The sequence below is a fragment of the Maniola jurtina genome, chromosome 22 (genome assembly GCF_905333055.1).
Source record: "Maniola jurtina chromosome 22, ilManJurt1.1, whole genome shotgun sequence".
NCBI classification, from domain to species: domain Eukaryota; kingdom Metazoa; phylum Arthropoda; class Insecta; order Lepidoptera; family Nymphalidae; genus Maniola; species Maniola jurtina.
The window spans coordinates 8520088-8543525 of record NC_060050.1 but is presented as its reverse complement, the minus strand read 5'-3'; the positions used below and the strand labels follow the sequence as shown (position 1 = coordinate 8543525).

Genomic DNA, 23438 nt, shown 5'->3' with positions numbered 1-23438 from the left:
GTATTTTTTCTCTTACATTTATAAAAATTTAAATTTTAAATTAAATCCAATCTCATGGCGCGAGTTATAGCTATAGACTTACGCAATCGCACGCGGTAGCGAAACTATTATAGGAGGCCGTAACGTTACAAAAATATGAGAAGTACTGTACCTAATAGCTTATTCAGGATGGTTATCAGCATAGAAAGAGATGGCAATAGTGCAATGTTGTCCGAGACAGAAACAAACATATAAAATTATGTTTTAAAAATAAAATGTGTTAATATTGTAATTGTATAAGCTGTGATAGCCTAGTGGTTAGAACGTCCGCCTACTAATCGGAGGTCGGGGGTTCGATCCCGGGCACGCACCACTAACTTTTCAGTTATGTGCGTTTTAAGTAATTAAATATCACTTGCTTTAACGGTGAAGGAAAACATCGTGAGGAAACCTGCATGCCTGAGATTCTCCATGTTCTCAAAGGTGTGTGAAGTCTGCCAATCCGCATTGGGCCAGCGTGGCAGACTATGGCCTAAACCCTTCTCGTTCTGAGAGGAGACCCGTACTCAGTAGTGGGGCGGAAATGGGTTGACCATGATGATTGTAAATACAGAAAAATTTATTACAGTTTTGGATTAAAACTATAAAATTTGATATTTGGAGAAGTTTCCGTTTTTTTTTTCTGTCGAAGAAATTGTATCCAATTGAGACGAATTATATTAAAAGGCTCAAAACGCATACTGAAATATCTCAGTTGGGTATTTATAGTTTTTAAAAGTATATTTTTTCATATGGGCTCTTATGCCATTAACGCTTTTATACCGCGTGCGATATTATTGGTGTCGAAACATTTTTGATAGCACGTTCAAAACATAATTCAAAATTCGTTGCACGAATATAACAACAGATAAAAAAATAAAACAGTAAAATTAATAATGGCGTCGATTTGGGCGTAACAAGACTAAATATATTAAGCTAACAAACTCAGTTCATAACTGGGTTAGTAGGAAAATGACAGAAGATATTTTTTTAGTCCTGTGTGTTTGGACTATGACTTCGGCTGACTACGGTTTATGATTCCTATTTGATTTTAAATGCATCAAATTTTTTTTCACTTAGTAAAGTTTTGATACGCCCAAATGAAATAACTAAAATAATCAAGTCGAAAATTAAAATGTCATTTAAAATAAAATTAACATAGAAATTGTGATTTCATTGAAAACAAAAACAGTTACAAATTGTCCTAAAGTAAAATATAGAATACGACATAAAACAAGACAATACATAATTGCTTAATAAAATTAAAAGGAAAACATTTCACTGAAAGCTGGTTTATTGCATTGTTAAAACTTAAAACATTAATATCTTAGTTTATTTACCTAATATTTTATTTTAAAATATTGTAAATTCATACATGTAATAAATTATGATAATCCAATTTTGTTTTTGAACATTATAAAATCACAGTTCAAAATTACGTTCATGGCATTCAATGATTAAAACTAATTGCAGTTATTTTATCTTATGTATAAAGTAAGGTACTTAGAATTAAGTATGTGACAGTTAGGTACATCTACAGGCATCTACGCCTATCCATATTTTATATTTATGTAACCCATAAGAGTAGAAAGTAGAAACGTTCTGCAGTTATCCAGAAATAACTATCGGCAAATGAAGTTCTGATCGCGATTGGTAAGATCTTGTTACATCGGGTGTTGGTATTATTTCTAGGCCTAATCATGCGTTTGCACTGACACGGAGCTGTGCGGAGTGGAGCGGAGCGGACCGTTAATTGGCCAGTTACAGTGCTTGGAATCTCCACTCCACTTCGAAACTGTTGTAGCGGGACGGTGCGACGCGGCAGTAGGCGGGTAGGGTAGACAAATTTGACTGATCTCAATGCAGCTCTAATCTACTCAGCTCAGCTCCACTCCGCCCCGCTCCGCGTCAATGGAAACCTTCACCTTGCCACTTTTCACTGTTCTCCGCTCCGCTCTACCCAGCTCCGTGTTATTGGAAACGCACCCTTATTGTAAGTTTCCAAACTAATTACGTGACGCGAGTTTTGGGGTGCTATTTAGTATGAAGAGGCAAACGATTTGACATATCCGCACGAAGATAGATCGAATATCACGTTTTTCAACTTGGAAACTACTTACAGATAGGATTTCATTCAATGCAATTTAATAGGGTAATACAAAATGTTTTTTCCATTATTTAATTAGACATACCTAGTAGACGTTAAAAAAATAAAATCAAAGATATTGTCCTTAAATTCAATTACAACTAATTGCTCTTTTTAAAAGAAACTTTTAATTTAAAATTTATAATTTATAATTACACTTAAACTTTCCTTTTCAATGTAACTTTGACATTCAACAAAAATTATTGTAGCGAAAAATGCTTTTATCTGATCGGAATGAATTTTCCACTAAGGTTTAAATAGACTAACGAAAGGGCAACAGCCGAGTTTCTTGCTGATTCTTTTCGGTAAAAAGGCTTACCTACTAGTGATAGATTCAATGTTTTTTTTCTTCTTATTTTAATATTTATTTATTTAAATAAAAATTCTTTCTATTTCTATTATTTCTAGATATTTCTAGATATGAGAACAATAAAACCCACTTTCACAGCTGATTGCAAAAGTTAAATTAAAAAGTAAAGTAACTTCATTAGCAGTAGTTCACAGTATTTTTAAGGCGTCCTTAAAATGTTGTATCATAGACAATAGTTTAATTTTTTTATTTGCCTAGTAACAGGCATAAAGCCACAGTTCATGTGTATAATTTTCATAGTTATGGTCTGCCGTGAGACATATAAAACCCAGGAGTTGACTACCCTAACTTGACAGATATTGTATGTACGCACTTTGGATGCGTTTTCGTACGAATTTGACTCATGCGAACACGTACGAACAAGCACCAACAATCCCGACCTTCAGAGTACTATGGGAGCGCGCAGACTGGGTTCTAACTTGGAAGGTCTGGATTGTTGGCATATAAAGTGTGGTCGGTCATAGTGTGACGATCGCCGCTGATTGGCTAAAATGCACTGTCGCAGATAGAACGCCAAATTCAGCCAATCACAAGAGACTATAATCATGTGATCACAACTTTGCAATGACATGTCGGCTGTCGGTTTTCACCGATAACATAATCTTCTTCTGCTTACAATTATTTATTTTTAAGGCATCTCCAAAAATGTTTCTAAACGCAAGTATCAGAGATAATACTTTTATTTTTTTTTAATTTGCCCTCAGAGGCATTGGCCAACAGTCATAATGCGACTGTTCGGATGTATGTGTCGTTTTCGTAGTAATCGGCTGTGAGCCTTAAGGCCTGTTCCTCACAGATGGCTGATAGTTCCTTGAGCCATTCATCCAGTATGACCGCGTTGAGGACGGATCGCATGGTGATGGATTGGTTCCAGTACATTTCTTGGGTGAAAATTGGACGTTTTTGTGCGGGTGAGTTGTACGCCGAATTTTGTGGGCTGTGCGTGTTTTGTTGTGACGGTGATACTGAAATAGTTATACAAACATTAATACAAAGTCAGTGCGTACGGGGCCTTAACCCAAAAGGAGATCTTATTTTTATTTTGAAAACGAAGCAGTATTAACGGTTACAATAGATCACTGTACTCATCGTTATAAACAATTTTGTAGCCTGTGTCGTTCTCCAGGTCTTCAACTATATCCACGAAAAAAATGACGTCAATCTGTTACTCCATTGCGGCGCGATTGGAGGACAAACCCACAAACAAACACACTTTCGCATTTATAATATGGGTAGTGATGGTCAACTCACGTGAGGCCTTCCTATTGAACATACTGGATATACTCGAGGATATGCTCCGTCGTTTGGACTCCATCCTTCGGAAAGGGGATTCGTCGCCTCTCTGAGCGGGTGAATTCGGTCGTTGCGTTTGACCTAGAAAATTATTTAATAAAAAAATGATACATGGGTACTTATCATAGGTATAATAATCTTATTCTCTGAATTATTTGGGTTGCTCTGTGATTATACTACGTACGATACTTACTATCGTCGTTTGTCTGCGCCCGCGTCTTCACCAGCGTCAGTTCTCTCTGCATGAGGAAGACCCTCGCCTTGTCGACCAGCTCGCTATTGTTGGCCAACCCATCCGTCAGCTCGTCGACCTCTTCTTTTAATTTGCTAAGTATCTGCCGGATTAAACTTTTATTCTGTACTTGCAAAATGGTTCTTTAAAAGTTAGTCAAAAACGCTACCCCTTTTATTAATCACAGAATGGTAGGGAGGAGGTGTGGCCTAAGGTTGAAATTTATTGAACGCACTTTGACTTTGCTAAGACTAAGACACTGTTAAAGCGAGACAGCGTTATACCGCTGGCATAAATCTGTCTCGTTTTAACAGAAACTTGAGTCTAAGCAAAGTTAAAGTGCACTCTATAGATTTCAACCTAAGTGTAAACTGACAACGCATAACAATCGATTGCGATTGTTAAGTAGTGTTGACCCAAGATGGTAACTAGAACGATGGTGAAATGATGGAGATTGGACGTTTGTTACTTGTTCACACTACAATGCCTAAACCGATTTGTTGAGGAATGGAGATAACTTATACCCTGAATGAGCAACTTTTTATCCCAGAAAAAGAAAGTTTCTGCGGGATTTTTAAAAAAAACCTATATCCTTGCAAAGTTATAGCCATCATGTAGTCAAGAATAATGTCCAGATAAAATGCAAGGAAAAATGTTGAAAATGTCGGTGGCGCGGTGGCGTTATCCGGGTAAAACATAAAATTATCGCTAAAGCCATTCTTACGAGGACAAAGAAAAATAATTTCAAAAACTCCAAAAATTTTCCTACCTGGAATAATGAAGGCACATTTGGTTGCAACTGTATCCAAGGACATAGCAGCAGTGAGGCCAGCAAAGGTGTAGGCAAAGACGCGAGCTTGCAGAACAAACTCGATACCCGACACGTGGACGCCACGTCCGCTTCTAGGAAATTTGCGGCCTTCCTTAGTAGACTTGTTAAAAGTGGACCTGAAAGAGTTCCCAAGTTATGTATTGGTATACAAAAGCGATAATAGCGAATAAGTTTTGATAGCCAAGTGGTTAGGATGTCCGCTTCCTAGTCGGAGGTCGCGGGTTTGATCGCCCATGAACTTTTATTTTTTACCCGACTACGGCAAAGCCGAAAGGAAGGGTTATGATTTTAGCAATCTATGTATGTATGTATTTCGGAGTTATGTGCGTTTTAATTAAATGTCACTTGCTTTAGCGGTAAAGAAAAACATCGTTAGGAAACCTGCATGCCTGAGAGTTCTCAAAGGTGAAGTTAACATTGTGGTGTGAAGTCGGAAAGCACTTGGCCAGCGTAGTAGACTACGGCCAAAACCCTTCTCACTCTGAGAGGAGACCCGTGCTCTGTAGTGAGCCGGTGATGGTTTGATCAGGATGATGATAGTGACACATACTTTGTCGAATGATTTTGTCATTTGTAGCGACCAGTTGATGTTTTTATTCACACAGTTGATGTTTTAAGCAAACAGTTGATGTTTGTTTTAACGCAAAGTAAAAGTTGTTTATAACAGTGATCTCCTTTTGGACACAGACATAAAGGCCCAAATGTCCATCACTGAAACGTCTTGCTCGTTAGACCTCTTTGGCCGCCGCGCCTGTCGTTGTTGATGACTTGGTGGCCCCCACTTTAGCCACTCGCTACTTTAATGTCACTTCTGTTCTCTCACTTCGCGAATTCGTCATCCATCATCTCCAGCCATCCTATACAAAATAACTTACCGATTATAGTGCTGGTTGAGCCAGGCGCGTCGGCGTTATCCCGAAAATCGACGTACTTCACGGCGCTCTTCCTGAACCCTTTGTGAACGCTTCCTCATTCCCATCCATCCTATACTATATATGACTTACCGATCAGAGTACCAGAGCTGGCACGCCAGTTGACGGCAGGCGCGTCGTCGTAGTCGCGAACATCGCTGCACTTCACAACGCTCTTCCTGAACGACTCCTCCGCGAACCCTTCATCCTCATCCCCATCCATTCTATACCTAAAGCTATCGTAACCACTGCTCTCTCCAATCGAGGTTAAACTATCGTGGTCTTTACTATCATTCGCTTCACATTGCTGGTCGACTACTTTACTCGTCTCAGCCACTTCATTCAAAGAGTTCAAGCTATGGGGTTCTTTTTCGGAAGTATCACTATTTTTCAATGTACCGTAACCACTGGTAGAAAGGGAGACAAGACTGTCCTGTTCCCTGGAGCAGGGGCTCGGAACTGTGTCTGTCTCTTTCATGTCTTTAGTGGAATTGTTATTCGTTTCTCGTTTCGGTGGGACGTGGTCGTATTTGGAGCTCCAATTGGCGCACGCGATCGTCCGTGAGACGATCTCGAATCGAGCGTCGCAGAGATACGCGTGGTAGTTGCTGTATAAAGTATCGTTTGGATTCTGTAAAAGATTGGATAATTATACAATGCTGTTTTGTAAGACAGATGCAGATATTTGGGCCTATTACCAACGTGGTATCGCCAAGCAAACTTAAGTTTTGTTTAAAGTTCTCCTACAATTAAATTAGGCTACTAAATCTCACAAACTATTAGCGTCAATTAGCATATGCTATGTTAAATATATACCATCAAATCCATTGACTATATTTTCAAGCGGGCCATTGCAAAAATGATGAAGAAAAATTACGACTTTTTTGTCATAATATTATGGATTTATCATCGAAATACTGCTTATACCAAGACTTTAGCTATTAGTCATAGCATTGGTCCAAAAAGTCAGAAACTTACCCCATAATCAAAATTAACTTCATGGACTAGATGGTTCATAGCAAATTCATTATGTACCCCGTTCAATCTTCTATTATCATCATCCCTTCTGATATCCAATACTCTCCTCCCACTTATGGCCATTTCATCCACCCATTCCCTGGTCTTCACCAAAGGTCTAGAACAGCAATTCGGGCTGAGCGCTAAGAATGCTACTGCAGCTTCTCTATACGGTTCAGGATCGGACAGTTTGCTTCTGTACGTTGCCATCAAATGGTTACCGCTTAATAAGTATTTGTATATCAGTTCTATCATCACATCTTCGCAGTTTAGGTCTATCAGGGTTTCCATTAGCGATAACGTCACTAATGATAGCTGAAAAACGGATGAATAACATATAAATTCTTCTTCAAAGCACAAAATGACAGAAGATAATATTTTAGTTTAGCAAAGAGGAAGATTTTTAATTGTATACAAAACCTGTGTCAAATTATATCTAAATATTTAAAAAAAAAAGTTGACTGACTGACTGGTCTATCAACGCACAGCTCAAACCACTGGACGGATCGGACTGAAATTTGGCATACAGATAGCTATTATAGCGTAGACATCCGCCAAAAAACTATTTTTGAAAATTCAACTCCTAAGGGGTAAAACAGGGGTTTTGAAATTTGTGTATTCGCGGACATAAGCGTACATTTATGGCATGGGCTTCTAAAATCACTCTCTCGTCAGTATTTGGGTCTTAGAATTTTTAAATTTACAATCCATCCATACTATTAATATTATAAATGCGAGTGTGTATGTCGGTCTGTCTATCTGCTACCTTTTCACGACCCAACAATGTAACCAATTCCGACGAAATTCGGTACAGGGTTAGCTTATATCCCGGAGACGGACATAGGCTACTTTTTATCCCGGAAAATCAAAGAGTTCCCACGGGATTCCCATAAAAACCCATCCGCTTAACCGATTTGTATGAAATTTGGTACCGACTACCGAGGTAGCTTGCGTCCCTGTAATTGACATAGGCAACTTTTTATCCCGGAAACCCAAACACTTCCCACGGGATCTTTGAAAACCTAAATCCACGCGGACGAAGTCGCGGGCATCCTCTAGTATAATCTATATTTGTTTTATCACTAATGAATTATTCTGTAATTGAGATTTGAAAAAGCTGTTCAAAATAAAAACAGAGATGTAGAAACATTAAAATAAAATATTCTCACCTGCGAATTCCCTTCCAATCTGCCCAACAAGACATCTATAACTTTAACTCCATCATATTCATATGTGAACAGAAAGTGCAGGATCACTCTTAACAATCCTCCTGGAGTGACACATCTCAACAGCAGTTCCAGGTAAGACATGGCCGTCGCCTGCTCCGTGGCCCCACTCTGTAAGGTGCCCGCTCTCTTCTACCATCGTGTTTCGTGGCCACGAGCGATAGATGGCGGTCGAGTGACAGTTATTGGAGGGAATGAGGGTACTTTTAGTTTTTTTTTTCTCATGAAGCAAAAAGGTTAACGAAAAAGACGTTTTACTATGGGATTAATTGGAGCGAAAATAAACAACGGGAAGTGTCAACTACTGTACTAATTGCGAAAATGCGTGTAAAAAAAAATGTTTAAGAGTAAATGTTAAATTACTTTGTTAATATTAAAACAGCTTGTGCTTGTGTTAATTAAAACTATGTGCTTGTTATGTGACTTACAAAAACGTGACTAAAAATTAACTCTCAAAATTCGGTATATTATCAAAAACCAAGCAAGTATGTACGGTTACAGCATTGAACTGAGGCATTAGGTTTCTGTAGTCATTATTCAATATGCTAAACCCCAAAAATGGTAAAATGAATGAATAATTATCATGATTATATTTTTACCCGACTGCGGCGAAGCCAAAAGGAGGGTTATATGTTTGACTTGTAGGTCTACCTATCTATGTCTGTTCCTATGTCCGTTCGTAACTACTCAACGGCTCAACCGATTTCGATAAATGATACGTTATTAGATTCGTCTTGATGGCGTGTATTACTGAGTACATGAAATTCTCAAAAATCAAAATGGCGGATTTTATACGCTTTAAAGTGCAAGCTGCAAAAGATGCAGTTCAAACCGCAGTCGGGGGGTTTTTTTTTTTGAAAACTTTATATTACTTGTTATTTAATATCAATAAAACACCAAGTTTAATGTAAGTGAATATGCGTAACGCAAATAAAGCGATCAGCAAAACCATAGAACTGTTCGTGAAAAAGAAGCGTATTTCGTTGCAAATTCCCATGAAGCGACAAATGAAAATAGGACTTAGGATGATCGGCATAAAGTCCACAATAGACTGTCACTGAACCGTGAGACCTGGCATGATGTCCATACCGCGATGCACTGCCATAACCACACGCGTCACGAAACCAGGACAGTACACGTCACGAAAGTTGAAAAGAAACAGTACTCGAAATACGTTTTAGTAGCGGGATTTGAACCTACATCTCTCTGGGTGTCACTTATTGGTCGTTTAAACCAAAAATCCTTCTGCACTCCTTTAACTAAAAAACTTCAAAAATATTCTTTGAGTTATCGCTAAAAACCGTGAGAATTTGCAAAAAACCAATTGTTTCTAAAAATTAATGCTACGTAGCACCAATGTTCTTAGTTAGTTTTTAGATTGATCCTACGTACAATTATTGTTTTAGAAACATTATTTTTATTTTTAAATTCCCACTTTTTTGGAGTCGAAGTGACTTTTTAGATAGTAACCGAAACTCAGCTTTATTTTCTTTCACTATGGTTGAAATTCGATTGAATGAAAATGAAATACGGGCAAATCGATCTCGTCTATGTTTATTTTTTATTCAATCTAATTTCAACCATATTCTAAAGATAATAAAGTTTCGTTTCAGTTATCCCGCGTCGACTCCACTCAGCGAGTGTGGCTTGATGGTTAGAATTTAGGAAGCAAATATTCGCTCAAAAATCTATTTAGTTCCACGTTTTCAACTTTCATGATTTGTACTGCCTCATATAACCGTTTCATTTCGTATGAACGTAATAGTAAAATGGACTGAGCGTTTCATTCAAATGATCCTTAGTATGAGAAGCCGGGAATTCGTTTCGTCTCGTAAATACTACAATTATTTCACTCAACACATGTAGTGCTTATTATTATAAATTAATATAATTGAGACGTAAAGAAATGCTTCGCAATATAATTTTCTCCTTCTAGAGGGAATCATAGTATTTCTTTTAATTTATAATCATGAAGTTGTTACTGTCGATACCAAACCGAAAATCTAGAAGTGTACAGTCCTTTTTTAGTATTACATTCATAAGAGCTGATACAAACACTAATCACACGTTTGTATAATAATTGGTAATATTTAGATATAAATAAATACTTTAAAAATAATAATAGTAAATAGATATCTAGGTAATGAAAATAAAAAGCTTAAAATTATGTTAGTATTAATAATATTACAAAAACATATATAACTTTGATTGCTAATTTAAACGTTTAAAGATTGTATTTTTTATATATAGATAAAGAGATGACCTTTAAATATACTATTAAATAATATTAGTAAGTAATCTGTAAGTAATTCTTATTTATTAGCATGCAGCAGGCTTAGCATGACGGTCAAGAACTCTCAGATATTATCCTCAATTTTATCCCCCTCTTTGTATATTTTATTACTTAGGGTTCCTTTATCACAATTTAATGGTAGAGTTTCTTGAGGTAATAATAAAATATAGTAGTGTAAATAATAGTTCTAGAGTATAGTCCGTACAAAATGACTTCTCATTCTTTATTATGTAATAAAGAATGAGAAGTCATTTTGTACGGAATAAACACACAACATTGATATTTTTCGGAAGATCTACTGTATTGAGAATTAAAACCAATGATAAGGTTTAAGTTTTGATAACTGCGCCAAAAAAAAATCTGTAATGGCGCTGGTCACATAACATATGTGACGTCACACTTATTATGTCACTGACCAGGCTCTTCGACCGTGGTTTCCAACGATTTCGAAAAATTCGTCAAATAGCCTGTAAGGTTGTGTGAAGGTGATTTTTAAAGTTGACAGTATTTGTGACATTATCCGCGACATAGCGTTCTGCACTCGTTATGCTAAGCCTATAGTTATAGAACACGGTGTAATCCCATGACAAACCATCAACCCGCCATAGCGCAATGTTTACCTGCAACAGTGCCGGCCCCATCACTGGCACCAGGAACCCTTGGTACAGTAAATCTAGAAGATGCTTTCTGATCAATGGGTGAGCGACCTGTTGAATAAAACAATGATTTTAATCAACGATCTAGGCTCTTTACGTACTGTAGTCGATCCAAATCAACAAAAATAATCATAGTTCATAAGTTCATGTATCAAAATAGAATTGTCAGATATTATTTTATACAATCTTTTAGCAAGATACAATGAAATTTGCAAGTGAGCCAAACTCCATATATAATGCATAAATTTTGAGAAAGATCTCTGCATATTTGCTGTCTCAACTGTCATGTCAAAACAATTTAGTACACTAAAGATACTTTTGAGATAATAACTGACACATAGACCAGATATGGCCGAGTTCTTTCTCAGAGGACTCAATAAAAATGCAAAAAAAATACCTGCGCTACAGCATTGCAGAATTCCAGGGAATCGATGAACAGTGTCAGTTTATGGACTTGATTGACGTCATCAGGTGTGAGTTTCACCGTGTCGCCCAGCGAGCGTGGTAGTAACGAGTACAGACCGCTTAGCCCTGCGAAAAACGTTTTTTTTTCTGCCATAAAACTCCATAATGGCAGCTTTATTTCTACTACCATTTAGCCTAGGGTATATAAGTAATAATAAGTAATATTATTCTAGCTTAAACTTCTACTTATGATTAATTTCTAAATCTAATTTCTGTTAATTAGACTTAGATCGGTTGATCTGTCGTGTCTGTCAAGAAAACTTATAAGGTACTTCCCGTTGACCTAGAATCATGAAATTTCGCAGGTAGGTAGGTCTTATAGCACAAGTAAAGAAAAAATCTCAAAACCGTGAATTTGTGGTTACATCACAAAAATATTAATTATTATTTGTGTTTCAATTTTCAAAGTAAGATAACTGTACCAAGGGGGGTATCATATGAAAGGGCTTTACCTGTACATTCTAAAATAGATTTTTATTTATTTTTGCGTATAATAGTTTTTGATTTATCGTGCGAAATGTCAAAAAAACACCCGAGTACGGAACTCACAGTGCGCGAGGCTGACTCGCACTTGGCCGGTGTTTTTTAGTTTTTACCCACCTGTAGCCAGTATAGGGCAAGCATTTCCTGTTAACAGACAGTGCGCCAAGGGTGGACATTTGGCGGACATTTTAGCGCACAGCAGAAACGCGTCTCGCGCCACCGATCCTGCCGAACCTTCACGATGTACCGATGACAAAAGGAGACGACCGATTATAAATCTGTAAAAAAAGTATGCTTATACATTTTACAGAATTTCCCAGTGAAATTTTTGAATCTCGGCAACGCTGATAGAATTCGAGCATTGAAACTCAACAACGACAAGAGTAAAATAGAAAGACCTAATAGTTGTCGACTTAAAGTCTAAAATTCACTATGCCAGACTTTAATTTTATAAGGATTCCGCTTCTAGCACTGGATGTAGATGTATGGATGAACTTGAGCTTTAAAACAATGCAATTAAGGTTTCCATTATTCCATTCTATCGCCTGTATGCGTGTCTACTGCCGGACATAAGCCTTTTTAAGAGCGCACCACCAAACAGTCTTGGAGGTCAGTGGTGGATGGTTCTTTGTCTCTATCACTCATAGCTATGTGACGTTTTGTCGGTCTCAACGACAGAGACAACGCTCTACGAATATCTTTCTAAAGGTCAATGTACAATATTTCTTGCCTGGTACTGTATACTAGTTATACAGAACATACTACATAGACAATGTACTCACTCTGCGTGTGAACCGTTTTGCGTGTGCGTCGTTAGAAAGAATAGGTCGATGAATTTCATATTTTGCATCAATACCACACATAGTTGATTCAGTACGGCAACTAATTGGCCTGAAACCAAAATAATGTGTAAGTAATATTTTTACATTCCCGCCTTACTTTACTTTATAATTGACAAATAACTAACTTTCAAGGTTCGGAGGCGGCAATTGGTTCCTGAATCCACTGAGCAGTTTTAACAAGGGCCGTAGAAATGGTTCCGCTGCTATTACCTGGAAGTTAGTTAATATAAATATGTCATCTATACCAGTAACAAGAACGTACATGTTACTACAAATCAATCAAATGTATGGACTTCTATTATACTGTCAAAAGACACTTATCATATCACGAAGTAATTCGCAATGGATTAAAAATTGCGTGGATATTTTGGTAGTTTTACCTGAGAACTATAATAGCTGATGAGATTTCCAAATAGTTTGAGTTGCTCGAGTCGGACTGCATTTTCGTATCTGAAACAATTAACATTAACATATAGGTTAAAAAAGCAATTTTATAAAATACAACAGCTAGTAATAGAACGATCTTTAAAATATTTAGACTAAATCCTACATGATATATATGTAATAATCGTACTATAAAATTGTAAATTGTACAAGTTAAGCAAATTTTTATTTCACTACAATAAATAAATTTTTATTTCACTACATGATATAATACCATATCAACGTAGAAAAACGTTCATGTACGGCTCCAAACATTGTGATGAATTTGGATAGTTACTTTACATTTTTTATGTAGGTTCTCTCTATAGTATAATTTTTCAGAAATTCCATCGAAGCGAAGCCGAACATATCCAACAGTTTTATACGTAAATATTTTAATGGCCTTGCGTGGAACATTTGACTGACCATGAAAAACCATCCAATCTAGTTCAACCGAAAATAATCGAAACAACACATAAAATATCCATAGTAGGTAATAAAATATGATAATTGCGAAAGTGTGCCTGTCTATCTGTCTGTCTGGCATCTTTCCACGGCCCATGCATTTAACCGATTTTGATGAAAGTTGCCTACATCTCGGGGACGAATATAGGCTACTTTTCGTCCCGGAAAATCAGAGTTCCCATGGGATTCTTAAAAGCCTATCTGTTTAACAGATTTTTATGAAATTTGGTACAGAAGTAGCTTGATTCTCTCATGTAGATTGACATGAGCTACTTTTTATCCCGGAAGAGTTCCCACGAGATTGTTAAGAAAGTGTGTTCGAAGTCGCGGGCATCGTCTAGTATAATATCTAAAAAGGCCAACCATTTTTAATTAACCACAGTAGTCGTTGATTGATAAAATACACGCAATCGATAAGAAGTTAAATGTACCCATAAAATATGGAATGCAAAATATGAATCTACAATAAAATTGTAAAGAGGTAAAGAAAGTTTGAATGTTGGAGGTAATCTCCGAAACTACTCATCCGTTTTCAAAAATTCTTTAACCATTTGAAAGGTATACATTATAATAAATGGGCATAGCTAATTATATACATAATAATATATTATATCATATTCACTTGAGCGAAGCTATATCAGTATTTATTAATTTTATCGTTTATACAAACACCTATCCTTTTTAATCTAAATAATCATATAAATGATGATATGGGGATTTCGATTTTAGTACATCGAGATAATCAGTAAGGTATTGGTATCAAATTAAAAAAATCCTTGCCTTGCATTTCTACCTACTACTGCTACTACTACTGGCTATACTATTTAGAAAGAGCTAACGTAATTAAATTAAATTATTATCATTAACAGGGCTCTCTCCGTCACTCGCTTCATACAATCGTAGTTCCAATTTCATTTGAATATTAAGCAACCAAAGTCCATGAAATTTTGCAGACATATTCTAGAAACTAATATCTGTGTCTGTGGTGTTTTAGATTTTCCTAAAAATATGTAGTTTTAAAATTACAGGGGCTCAAAGATTTGTATGTAAATTTTTAAGGCCGCGTAACTTTGAAACCGAATATTATTATTTTACCGAATTTAACAGAAATCTGGAAAACCACAGACATAGATATTAGTTTCTAGAATATGTCTGCAAAATTTCATGGACTTTGGTTGCTTAATATTCAAATGAAATTGGAACTACGTTTGTATGAAGCGAGTGACGGAGAGACCCCTCTTAAGAAATTCGAAAGTGTTTTTAAGAGCCCGCTTCATCGAAGCGATAACTCGTTAGCAGATGGAACCTAAAATAGTGTTGTTTCCACAGATGACAGAAACAACGTTATTGTGCGTGTCACCCTTTCTCAGAATTAATAACACAAGATAAAGTTGAAAACTAAAATCCGACTGCGATCGTCTTAATAAACGCTGAAATACATATTATAGTAAAATTGTTTTTCTGTCGCTTGGTTCCTATATTTTAATGTTGTAGTAGATTTATATTTATTTTATGAACTCAGTTTTTTCTTCTCTATCATTTGACATCCCACTTAATACAAAAGCATCATAGCGTAACATCCGTTAGGTCAATTTTTTTCGTATAAAATATAGCCTATATCACCCGGACCATTACAACGAATCAATTGACACCTCATTCATCAAAATCGGCCCAGTAGTTTAGGCGCTACGGTGGAACACACAGAATCTGGATACATACATAGACTGCTAAAACCATAACCCTTCCTTTTGGCTTAGACTTAGAAGTAATGCGTAACAATTTACTTAACAAACACTTTGTAATATAATCTGCTACCTGCGAAGCCTAATAAACAAAACGCGATATGTAAACCGCATTTCCTTTAATGGTCACTATACAACGACCTTTATATTAATCTTTTCCTTATTGCGTATCTCCAATGACAATAACACTATGCTGTCAACTAACAAGGTTAGGGCCGGCGCACATAAGGCGGAGCGCAGGGCAGAGCATGCCCGTGAAGTTTTCTAATCAGGTTTTTGTTACGCGAATTTGTACCAGAGAATGCGCGAGCACGCGCGGGACTACGCGTAGATGCGCGAGTATCCGCACGGATGCACAAATGATTTTGGATATTATTTCAATGAGGACAATGTCGATAATATTTTGACTGTGAAAAATGCTCTGCGCTGCTCTCCGCCATATGTGCGCCGGCCCTTAAACGGCTCGCGTGGAATATAAAACTAATAATCGCGGAATAGCCTAGTAAGTGGTGATAGCCTAGTGGTTAAACAATCGGCCTTCTGTTCGGCAGATCGAAGGTTCGATCCCAGGCACGCATCTTTAACTTTTCGGAGTTATGTGTGTTTTAAGCAATTAAATTCCACCCATCCACCCGTTGCACTATTGTCGTACCCACTCCTAGCACAAGCTTTACGCTTAGTTGGAGGGGAAATATGTCAGTCATGATTAAAAAATGACTAACATTCTTTAAAAAAAAAAAACTTGTTTTAACGGTGAAGGAAAACATCGTGAGGAAAACATCGTGAGGAAAACTCCATGCTTGAGAGTTCTCCATGTTCTCAAAGGTCTGAGAAGTCTGCCAATCTGCACTTGGCCAGCGTGGTAGACCACGCTGGCTAATGGCTAAAACCCTTCTCATTTTGAAAAAAGACCCGTGCTCTGTAGTGAGCCGGCGATGAGTTGAGCATGATAATGTCAACTAAGTTTGAACGGCTCGCTTGGAATATAAAACTCATAACTACAGAAATAGTTAGCATTTATTAGCTACTTTCATCACGTAGAACTTACGCTTGACTACTCTAGTTTATTTAAATGTGGTCTATAAAAATGTTCATTTCTACATTGATTGTATTTTATTATTTACTTATATGTATTTATGAATATGTGTAAATATTATAAAATGTATATGTCGCAGCGAAATGGCATAAGCCAGGAGTCGGTATTGGCTCAGTATTCTATGAGTTTTGTTTATTGTTACTAAGTTGTCGTTTTAACGTCTCCCGGGACTTAGCCATATACCTAAGGGATATGGTCAACTCCCGGTTTATGCCATTTCGCTGCGACATATAATATACTTGCACCACCACCTATATCTACCTATACATATTTTGCACCATTGGTTGCCTGGTAGAGATATCGCTACGTAGCGATAAAGCCATCAATTTATACGTGCCTATATTTTTGTATTGCTTTTTAACCCCCGACCCAAAAAGAGGGGTGTTATAAGTTTGACGTGTGCATCTGTGTATCTGTTTATGGCATCGTAGCTCCTAAACTAATGAACCGATTTTAATTTAGTTTTGTTTTGTTTGAAAGGTGGCTTGGTCGAGAGTGTTCTTAGCTATAATCCAAGAAAATCGGTTCAGCCGTTTGAAAGTTATCAGCTCTTTTCTAGTTACTGTAACCTTCACTTGTCAGGGTTGTTATAAATTTTTAATTTACACTTGTTACTATAGATTCGTTTAGAGCACTGACTGTAAATGGACGGAGTATCAAATGGTGACGTTTTACTTTTTCGTTTAATTTCCGCTTATCCTGTTTATTTCACTAGAGGATGGAGTATCAAATCGGGATGTTTACTTTTTCGTTCAATTTCGACGTATCCTGTTTATCTCACTTAGTTTTGAGCAATGCACCATAAAAATTACAATAAACAAAATATATTTTGTAGTGTGATAATAAATATAATGCAGACTGCCAATCCGCACTTAGTCACCCTATGACCAAACTATTCTCATTCTGAAAGGAGACTCGTGCTCTGTAGTGAGCCGGCAATGATGATGAATAAATATAATATTAGGTATTAAAATTAATAATTCAATATTTACACTGAAATATCGATGACCTACTTGTTTCTAGGGCATTAAACCAATTATTATTATTATTTACTAACTTACTCGACGCGTACTCTGGCGCGTATTTTACAAGTGATAACATGGTTTCTTATCTTATAAATTACTTGAGAATATTTTAATCGATATATACGTTCCTTCTGTATCTTAGTAACTATATACAATTCTATTAAACAAGTAATTATTAATAAAAAATCCTATTTTATTGGAGAATAACAGGAATTGTTATATATACAATAGCAGTCGATTAAAATTCTCACTACGGGTTAGATTCAAATACAAGGTTAAAATAAGATTATTGTAGATTGACCTGCCATAATAGACCTAAATTTTATTTTTATCTCTTTTATATTTATATTTATTATTATTATTTTTTGTGTACCTTTACCTAGCTTATATTTTTTTTTGCATATAATATAACAACAAGGAATTTCGCCTTTATATCTTTTTAATACTATAACTTTCATAATCGTTTTAGATTATCTTATATTATTTATGAAATATTGTTTGTCGTTTTATCAAGAAAATACGTATCTCATCAAGTAACATTATAACATAACAAAGTGGAGAATTATTATACGAATAACACAGGAAATTAGTGATATGGCTACTAGAAACAAAAGTTGATAACCCAATATGAAGTAGGAGCATTCCTTTGTTGCATTGTTGAATTTCGCCCTCGTTCTCATAATATATATTAACATTATGAGAATGATGGAGTTATGACGAATTATGTAGTTTAAGTTGCGGTTTATACCCATTAAAGTGGAAGCGTAGGCTTATGGCATTTTAATTGCGACAATAGCAGTATCATCCTCACAGGTTTATATAAAAATCTTTACTTGAAAGGGTCCAGTTTAAGAAACTAGCTCTAGTATCGTCTATCCTCACAAATTAGTCGATACTACAGCTAATTTCTTAAACTGGACCTTTTCAAGTAAAGTTTTTTATATAAACCTGTGAGGATGATACTGCCATTGTCGCAATTAAAATGCCATAAGCCTACGTTGTCGTATTAGTTTAAAAATTGCGAAAAACCAAATTAAATTTGAATTTCGCGGGCAGGCCCGTCGGACAGTTATAGCGCGCGCAAAACATCTAGCCCAATCTGACCACTAGACCTATACTGCGCAAACCACCATGTTGCAACTTCAGAACGGACTATTTGTTTTGCGACCGCTGTACGAAACACAGTTTAGTCTATATAAATTTAGTCCCACAGGCAGAGACGTGGCGCAACACATGTCTCCTCCACACCCTACATGAAGAATGACCTTAGTTATAGTACAGTAGTAGGTGCATTGAGATACTCCAATTTTTCACAGAACGATTCTCTCCCACCTGTTCTCAAGCTAGCATAGTTACGCTGGTTTATTTTATCTTATTGCACTCAGTATTATGGCTAAAACAAAAAAAAACTAAGTATTGTAGGTACAGGACTACCACTTAAGTTACGCTGATATACCTGCGCAGAAATCTTATTTTTGAATGGTGCGAAAATTTCTTAGCTATTCATAGCACACCTCTGTCCATTATGGGTATTAGCTATTGATTGTAGCCTACTCGTCACACTTGGGAGCGCGAGTTATGAGCGAGATAGCACGAATCTCTGTTGTTCTTGTGTTTAAAATCTTAACTTCAAGCAATAAGGTATATATTTCCTTGGTGTACATTGGGTTTTAGTCGGAGCTAGTTCTGACCAATGAATTTTGCCTATGCGACTTGTAAAAGTGGTAGTACTGAACGTTCGGCTTCAGAATTCGTGTAGCAATTCCGCGAAACTATTGAATAGAATAGATTTTTATTCAAATAAACTTTTACAAGTGCTTTTGAATCGTCAAATATTTTACCACTGGTTCGGAATGGCATTCCTACCGAGAAGAACCAGCAAGAAACTCGGCGGTTGCTTAAAAACCTGTCACACTTATGACCTTTTTCTGTAAACATGCCACACGCACCTAACGCATGTGTATAATCATGCCCGGTGCCACGCGAATATGATCATTAAGGTGCTAAACTACTTATGGCGTTTGGCTGTACACAAAATGATACTTACTTGCCAGTACATATAGCCCATTCGTACAGCTTGTCGAGGAGGTTTTCACTCAACAGATACTCGAGGCAGGCGGCGGCGCTAGAGTTGCAGCTGATTTCCCTGGCGCGAGCCTCCAGCACTAGCAGAGTAGTGAGCTGCTCCAAATGGTTCACTACGCCTAGAACATCGTCGTGTAGGTGTTGGGGCTAGAAGAATATAGGGGCTTATTTTAGTCACTATAGTTTAAGCATAATATGAACAGTTCTGTTGTGTCTGATTAAACTAAACTGACAGAATAGTGCTATCCTTTTCTACATAGACATTATGAAAGACAGCAATCCATTTAAACCTGTGATTTTAGTTTAGAGAGAATTAGCCATAATGTGACTAATTCTGTTGTACAGTCTCTAAACGATCGCCATTCCCTGTGGAAAAAGCATTAGATTAGGTTGAGATCTATCGAGCGCATTTTGATTTTGCTCAGACTTAAAACACTGTTAAAACGAGACAGCATTATACCGCTGGCATAAATCTGTCTCGTTTTAACTGAAACTTAAGTCTAAGCAAAGTCAAAGTGACTCTATAGATTTTAACTTAAGACCTGTCAACTTAAAACTAATTGAAACAAACTAAAATATATCCATCCTTTGCATTTTTTTTTTAATAAAGAATATTAGTCATTTTAATCATGACTAACATTCCTTTTTCCCCTCCAACTTAACGTTAAGCTTGTGCTAGGAGTGGCTACGACAATAGTGCAACGGGTGGGGTTTGAACCACCGACCTTTCGGATTTCAGTCCGCTCCTATAACTGTTGAGCTATTGAGGAGTGATGATGAAATGCATATATTAATCCTATCAATTTAGTTTCTCATACCTGAGACTTGAGTATGATGTCGTGCGCCTGTTGCCAATGCTTGCAGAAGGAGCTATAGCACGCCTGAGGCTCGTAGTCATGGCGAGGGTCGAGGGTGCGCGACAGCTGTCTCGCTAGCGTCAGCGACGTGCTCCGCAGCCAACTCATCTCGATTGCTTATTTCATTATACCCTGCAACAATCTTTAAACTTATCATATACAGTTAAACATGTGCATATCCCTAAGCACGCACTCACGCACGCTCACATGTACGGTCGGCCTCATAATTCGAGTAGCAATTCCGCAAAACTATTGCATCAAACTGTCGCACTTATGACCTTTTTCTATAAACACGCCACACACACCAAACGCATGTGCATAACATATGATGAATATGATCATTAAGGTGCTACACGACTTACAGCCTTTGGCTGTAGGCATACTCATGCACTAAAGCATGCACGCTACCTTATGCATTTACCTAATAAATTAATATAACATGATGTGCTAAATATAGTGCACTCATTACTTAATTAATGCTAGTAACTAATTCAACATTTAACCTCAACTAGTCATTAAAGGCAAACAAGTATCCCATTAGTCAAATGAAAGTGTAATCTATATTATATCTATATCATTTAAATGTGTGCTAGATAAATGTTACAAATGGTTTAAATATAGAGCTTGGTTAGAAACCAGCTTGACCTTAAGCGTCTAATAGACTATAGGCTCTGCATCAGTTAATTCCATCAATCATAAGAGATATTTTTAACCCCCGACCCAAAAAGAGGGGTGTTATAAGTTTGACGTGTGTATCTGTGTGTCTGTGTATCTGTGTATCTGTGTATCTGTCTGTGGCATCGTAGCGCCTAAACGAATGAACCGATTTTAATTTAGTTTTTTTGTTTTAAAGGTGGCTTGATCGAGAGTGTTCTTAGCTATAATCCAAAAAAATTGGTTCAGCCATTTAAAAGTTATCAGCTCTTTTCTAGTTTTCTTGTAGAAAAGAACGTTAACTAACCGTTAGGTTCATAATATCATGTCAATTGACAAATGTCAAGCTGTCGAGATGGACGTTGCCTAGATACATAATTATTTATTTGAAAATGATGTTTTGGAAAACTCAGATACTTTGGATAGCTATAATCCTAGAAAATCAGTTCAGCCGTTTGAAAGTTATCAGCTCTTTTCTAGTTACGGTAACCTTCACTTGTCGGGGGTGTTATAAATTTTTAATTTACACTTGTCATAGATTCGATTGACAATATTATTAAATTTTATATAAAAAAAATTTATAGAGCTTGGTTGGAGACCAGCTTGACCTTGAACGTCTATTAGACAATAGGTTCTACATCAGTTAATTCCATTATTCAAAAAAGATTTTTTTTTTAATTTTACTAAAAATTAATATTTATACATCTTGGTTGGAGACGAGCTAATTAATAAAATGTCAGATAGATGGATTAGAATAGATATGTTAACTGACTACTAGTCAAATCAGGAACTTTTTATGAAATGTCAAAATGCTCCCTTAAGGGGCATGAGACGGGCCTGCCTGCAAAATTCAAATTTAATTAGATTTTTCGCAATTTGACTATTTTGACTATTCTCACAAATTAGTCCATACTAGAATTAATTTCTTAAACTGGACCCTTTCAAGTAAAGATTTTTATATAAACCTGTGAGGATGGTACTGCCATTGTCGCAATTAAAATACCATAAGCCTACGTTGTCATATTAGTTTACAAATTGCCAAAAACCAAATTAAATTTGGATTTCACTGCAGGCCCGTCGCTTCCACCTTAATATGGGAGCTTGTATGAAATACACAGATGTGACGACATAAACGTTCGATGTAAGCCATACTTTTTACTTACTTAAATTGATAATTTAAAATGGTTAACAAATTTAAAAGTAACACATTGGTTTTACAAACAATGGAAGACCCTATATTTAATAACTACTAAGAAATAATTTATTTTTGACATAGGCATCATCCCAATTCTGCCCAAGTGTGTGGCAAGTAAATATGTGTGCAACTTTCACTATTTTTTATGGAATGGTAGGACAACAAATACTCATCAATAATACCCAGTTATTGCAGAAATGTCAAATAAAACCTGTGTGAATATAGACACAATAACACAAAAGACTATGAGCGATCACTTTCTGATACATTTCACTCATCTATTACACACATTATGCTTGTTAATTATTCACATCAAGTTTTCGAGCAAATTAATGTATAATGTAAAATGTTTTGCTCTACAATTCCTATACTTGGTAAGAACTGAGTAACTGTTCTGTCCCTAAAAGATAATTTTCCCATGCTTTCATTTTTCAACACAACACATTTACTGTAGCCTCGTCTGCTGATTGAGATGAATGATGATGTCAAAATTACGAGTACAAAGGACCTTGACATTATGACTTGCCTAGTAGAATCAAAGACGCCTCAAGAACACCAACAAACATATTGTTACACTGTTACACATAAGAAACAAAAGTGTTATATAGAATAACGTACCTTGAGGAAGACCGTCAGGTCAAAAATAGACGCTACAGCCACAAAATAACCACAAGTTCGCACTGTTACATGATACGTAATATTTATCTACAAATTCACCTTCCTTAACTGAATAATAACGTGTTTTAGCCACTTTTTAATAACTCTTCATCTGTTTTGATATTCTGTAATGTTTTTAAATTCAATCATTTGTTACTACTTAAAAATTTAATGAATTACGTCTCAAAAAAGGCGAAAAGCAAAACAACCATCACAGACCACGAATTGACAACCATATTTGAGCATAAATGACATCACTGACGTGATAAGTGACAAAGTGACAAAAGGCAATGACAATGACATTTGACAATTGTATTGTCAAATATGACAGTAGTTTTTATGTTGCTAGTAGATATTTACCGTCGTATAGGCGATGTGGGTAACTTTAGACTCTTCATATTGTTATTTTTTTAAATGAAAATATGAGGAAAATATTACAATAATACTTAAAGCTA

At 36.3% G+C, this 23438-nt stretch overlaps 1 protein-coding gene across 3 annotated transcripts; it reads right to left on the bottom strand.

Annotated features, from left to right (window-relative positions):
• Positions 1-1949: 1949 nt before the first annotated feature.
• Positions 1950-23228, bottom strand: LOC123876897 (FHIP family protein GJ17503-like). 3 transcript variants are annotated; one of them, XM_045923301.1, is made up of 16 exons: positions 22945-23228; positions 20439-20619; positions 19583-19767; positions 13165-13234; positions 12910-12994; positions 12725-12833; positions 12060-12220; positions 11392-11525; positions 10959-11045; positions 7989-8177; positions 6781-7134; positions 5896-6433; positions 4829-5007; positions 4021-4162; positions 3786-3908; positions 1950-3499 (listed from the first exon to the last, which is right to left on the bottom strand). In XM_045923301.1, the coding sequence occupies exons 2-16, from the start codon at positions 20583-20585 to the stop codon at positions 3255-3257; spliced, it is 2748 nt and encodes a 915-aa protein (XP_045779257.1). In that variant the 5' UTR covers positions 20586-20619; positions 22945-23228; the 3' UTR covers positions 1950-3254. The 3 variants fall into 3 exon arrangements, with proteins under 3 accessions (XP_045779257.1, XP_045779256.1, XP_045779258.1); XM_045923300.1 differs by having other exon boundaries at positions 20439-20609; XM_045923302.1 differs by having other exon boundaries at positions 7989-8156; positions 20439-20609; positions 22945-23227.
• Positions 23229-23438: the final 210 nt, after the last annotated feature.

What these genes read in the sequence shown, in the direction of transcription:
- LOC123876897 (XM_045923301.1), bottom strand. Translation starts at nt 20,585, where the DNA reads ATGAGTTGGCTGCGGAGCACGTCGCTGACGCTAGCGAGACAGCTGTCG. An exon ending in TTGCCCTATACTGGCTACAG is followed by an intron (nt 11,526 to 12,059) that starts GTGGGTAAAAAC and finishes CGTTTTTCGCAG; the next exon opens with GGCTAAGCGGTCTGTACTCG. An exon ending in ATGTGCCTTCATTATTCCAG is followed by an intron (nt 4,163 to 4,828) that starts GTAGGAAAATTT and finishes TTAATCCGGCAG; the next exon opens with ATACTTAGCAAATTAAAAGA.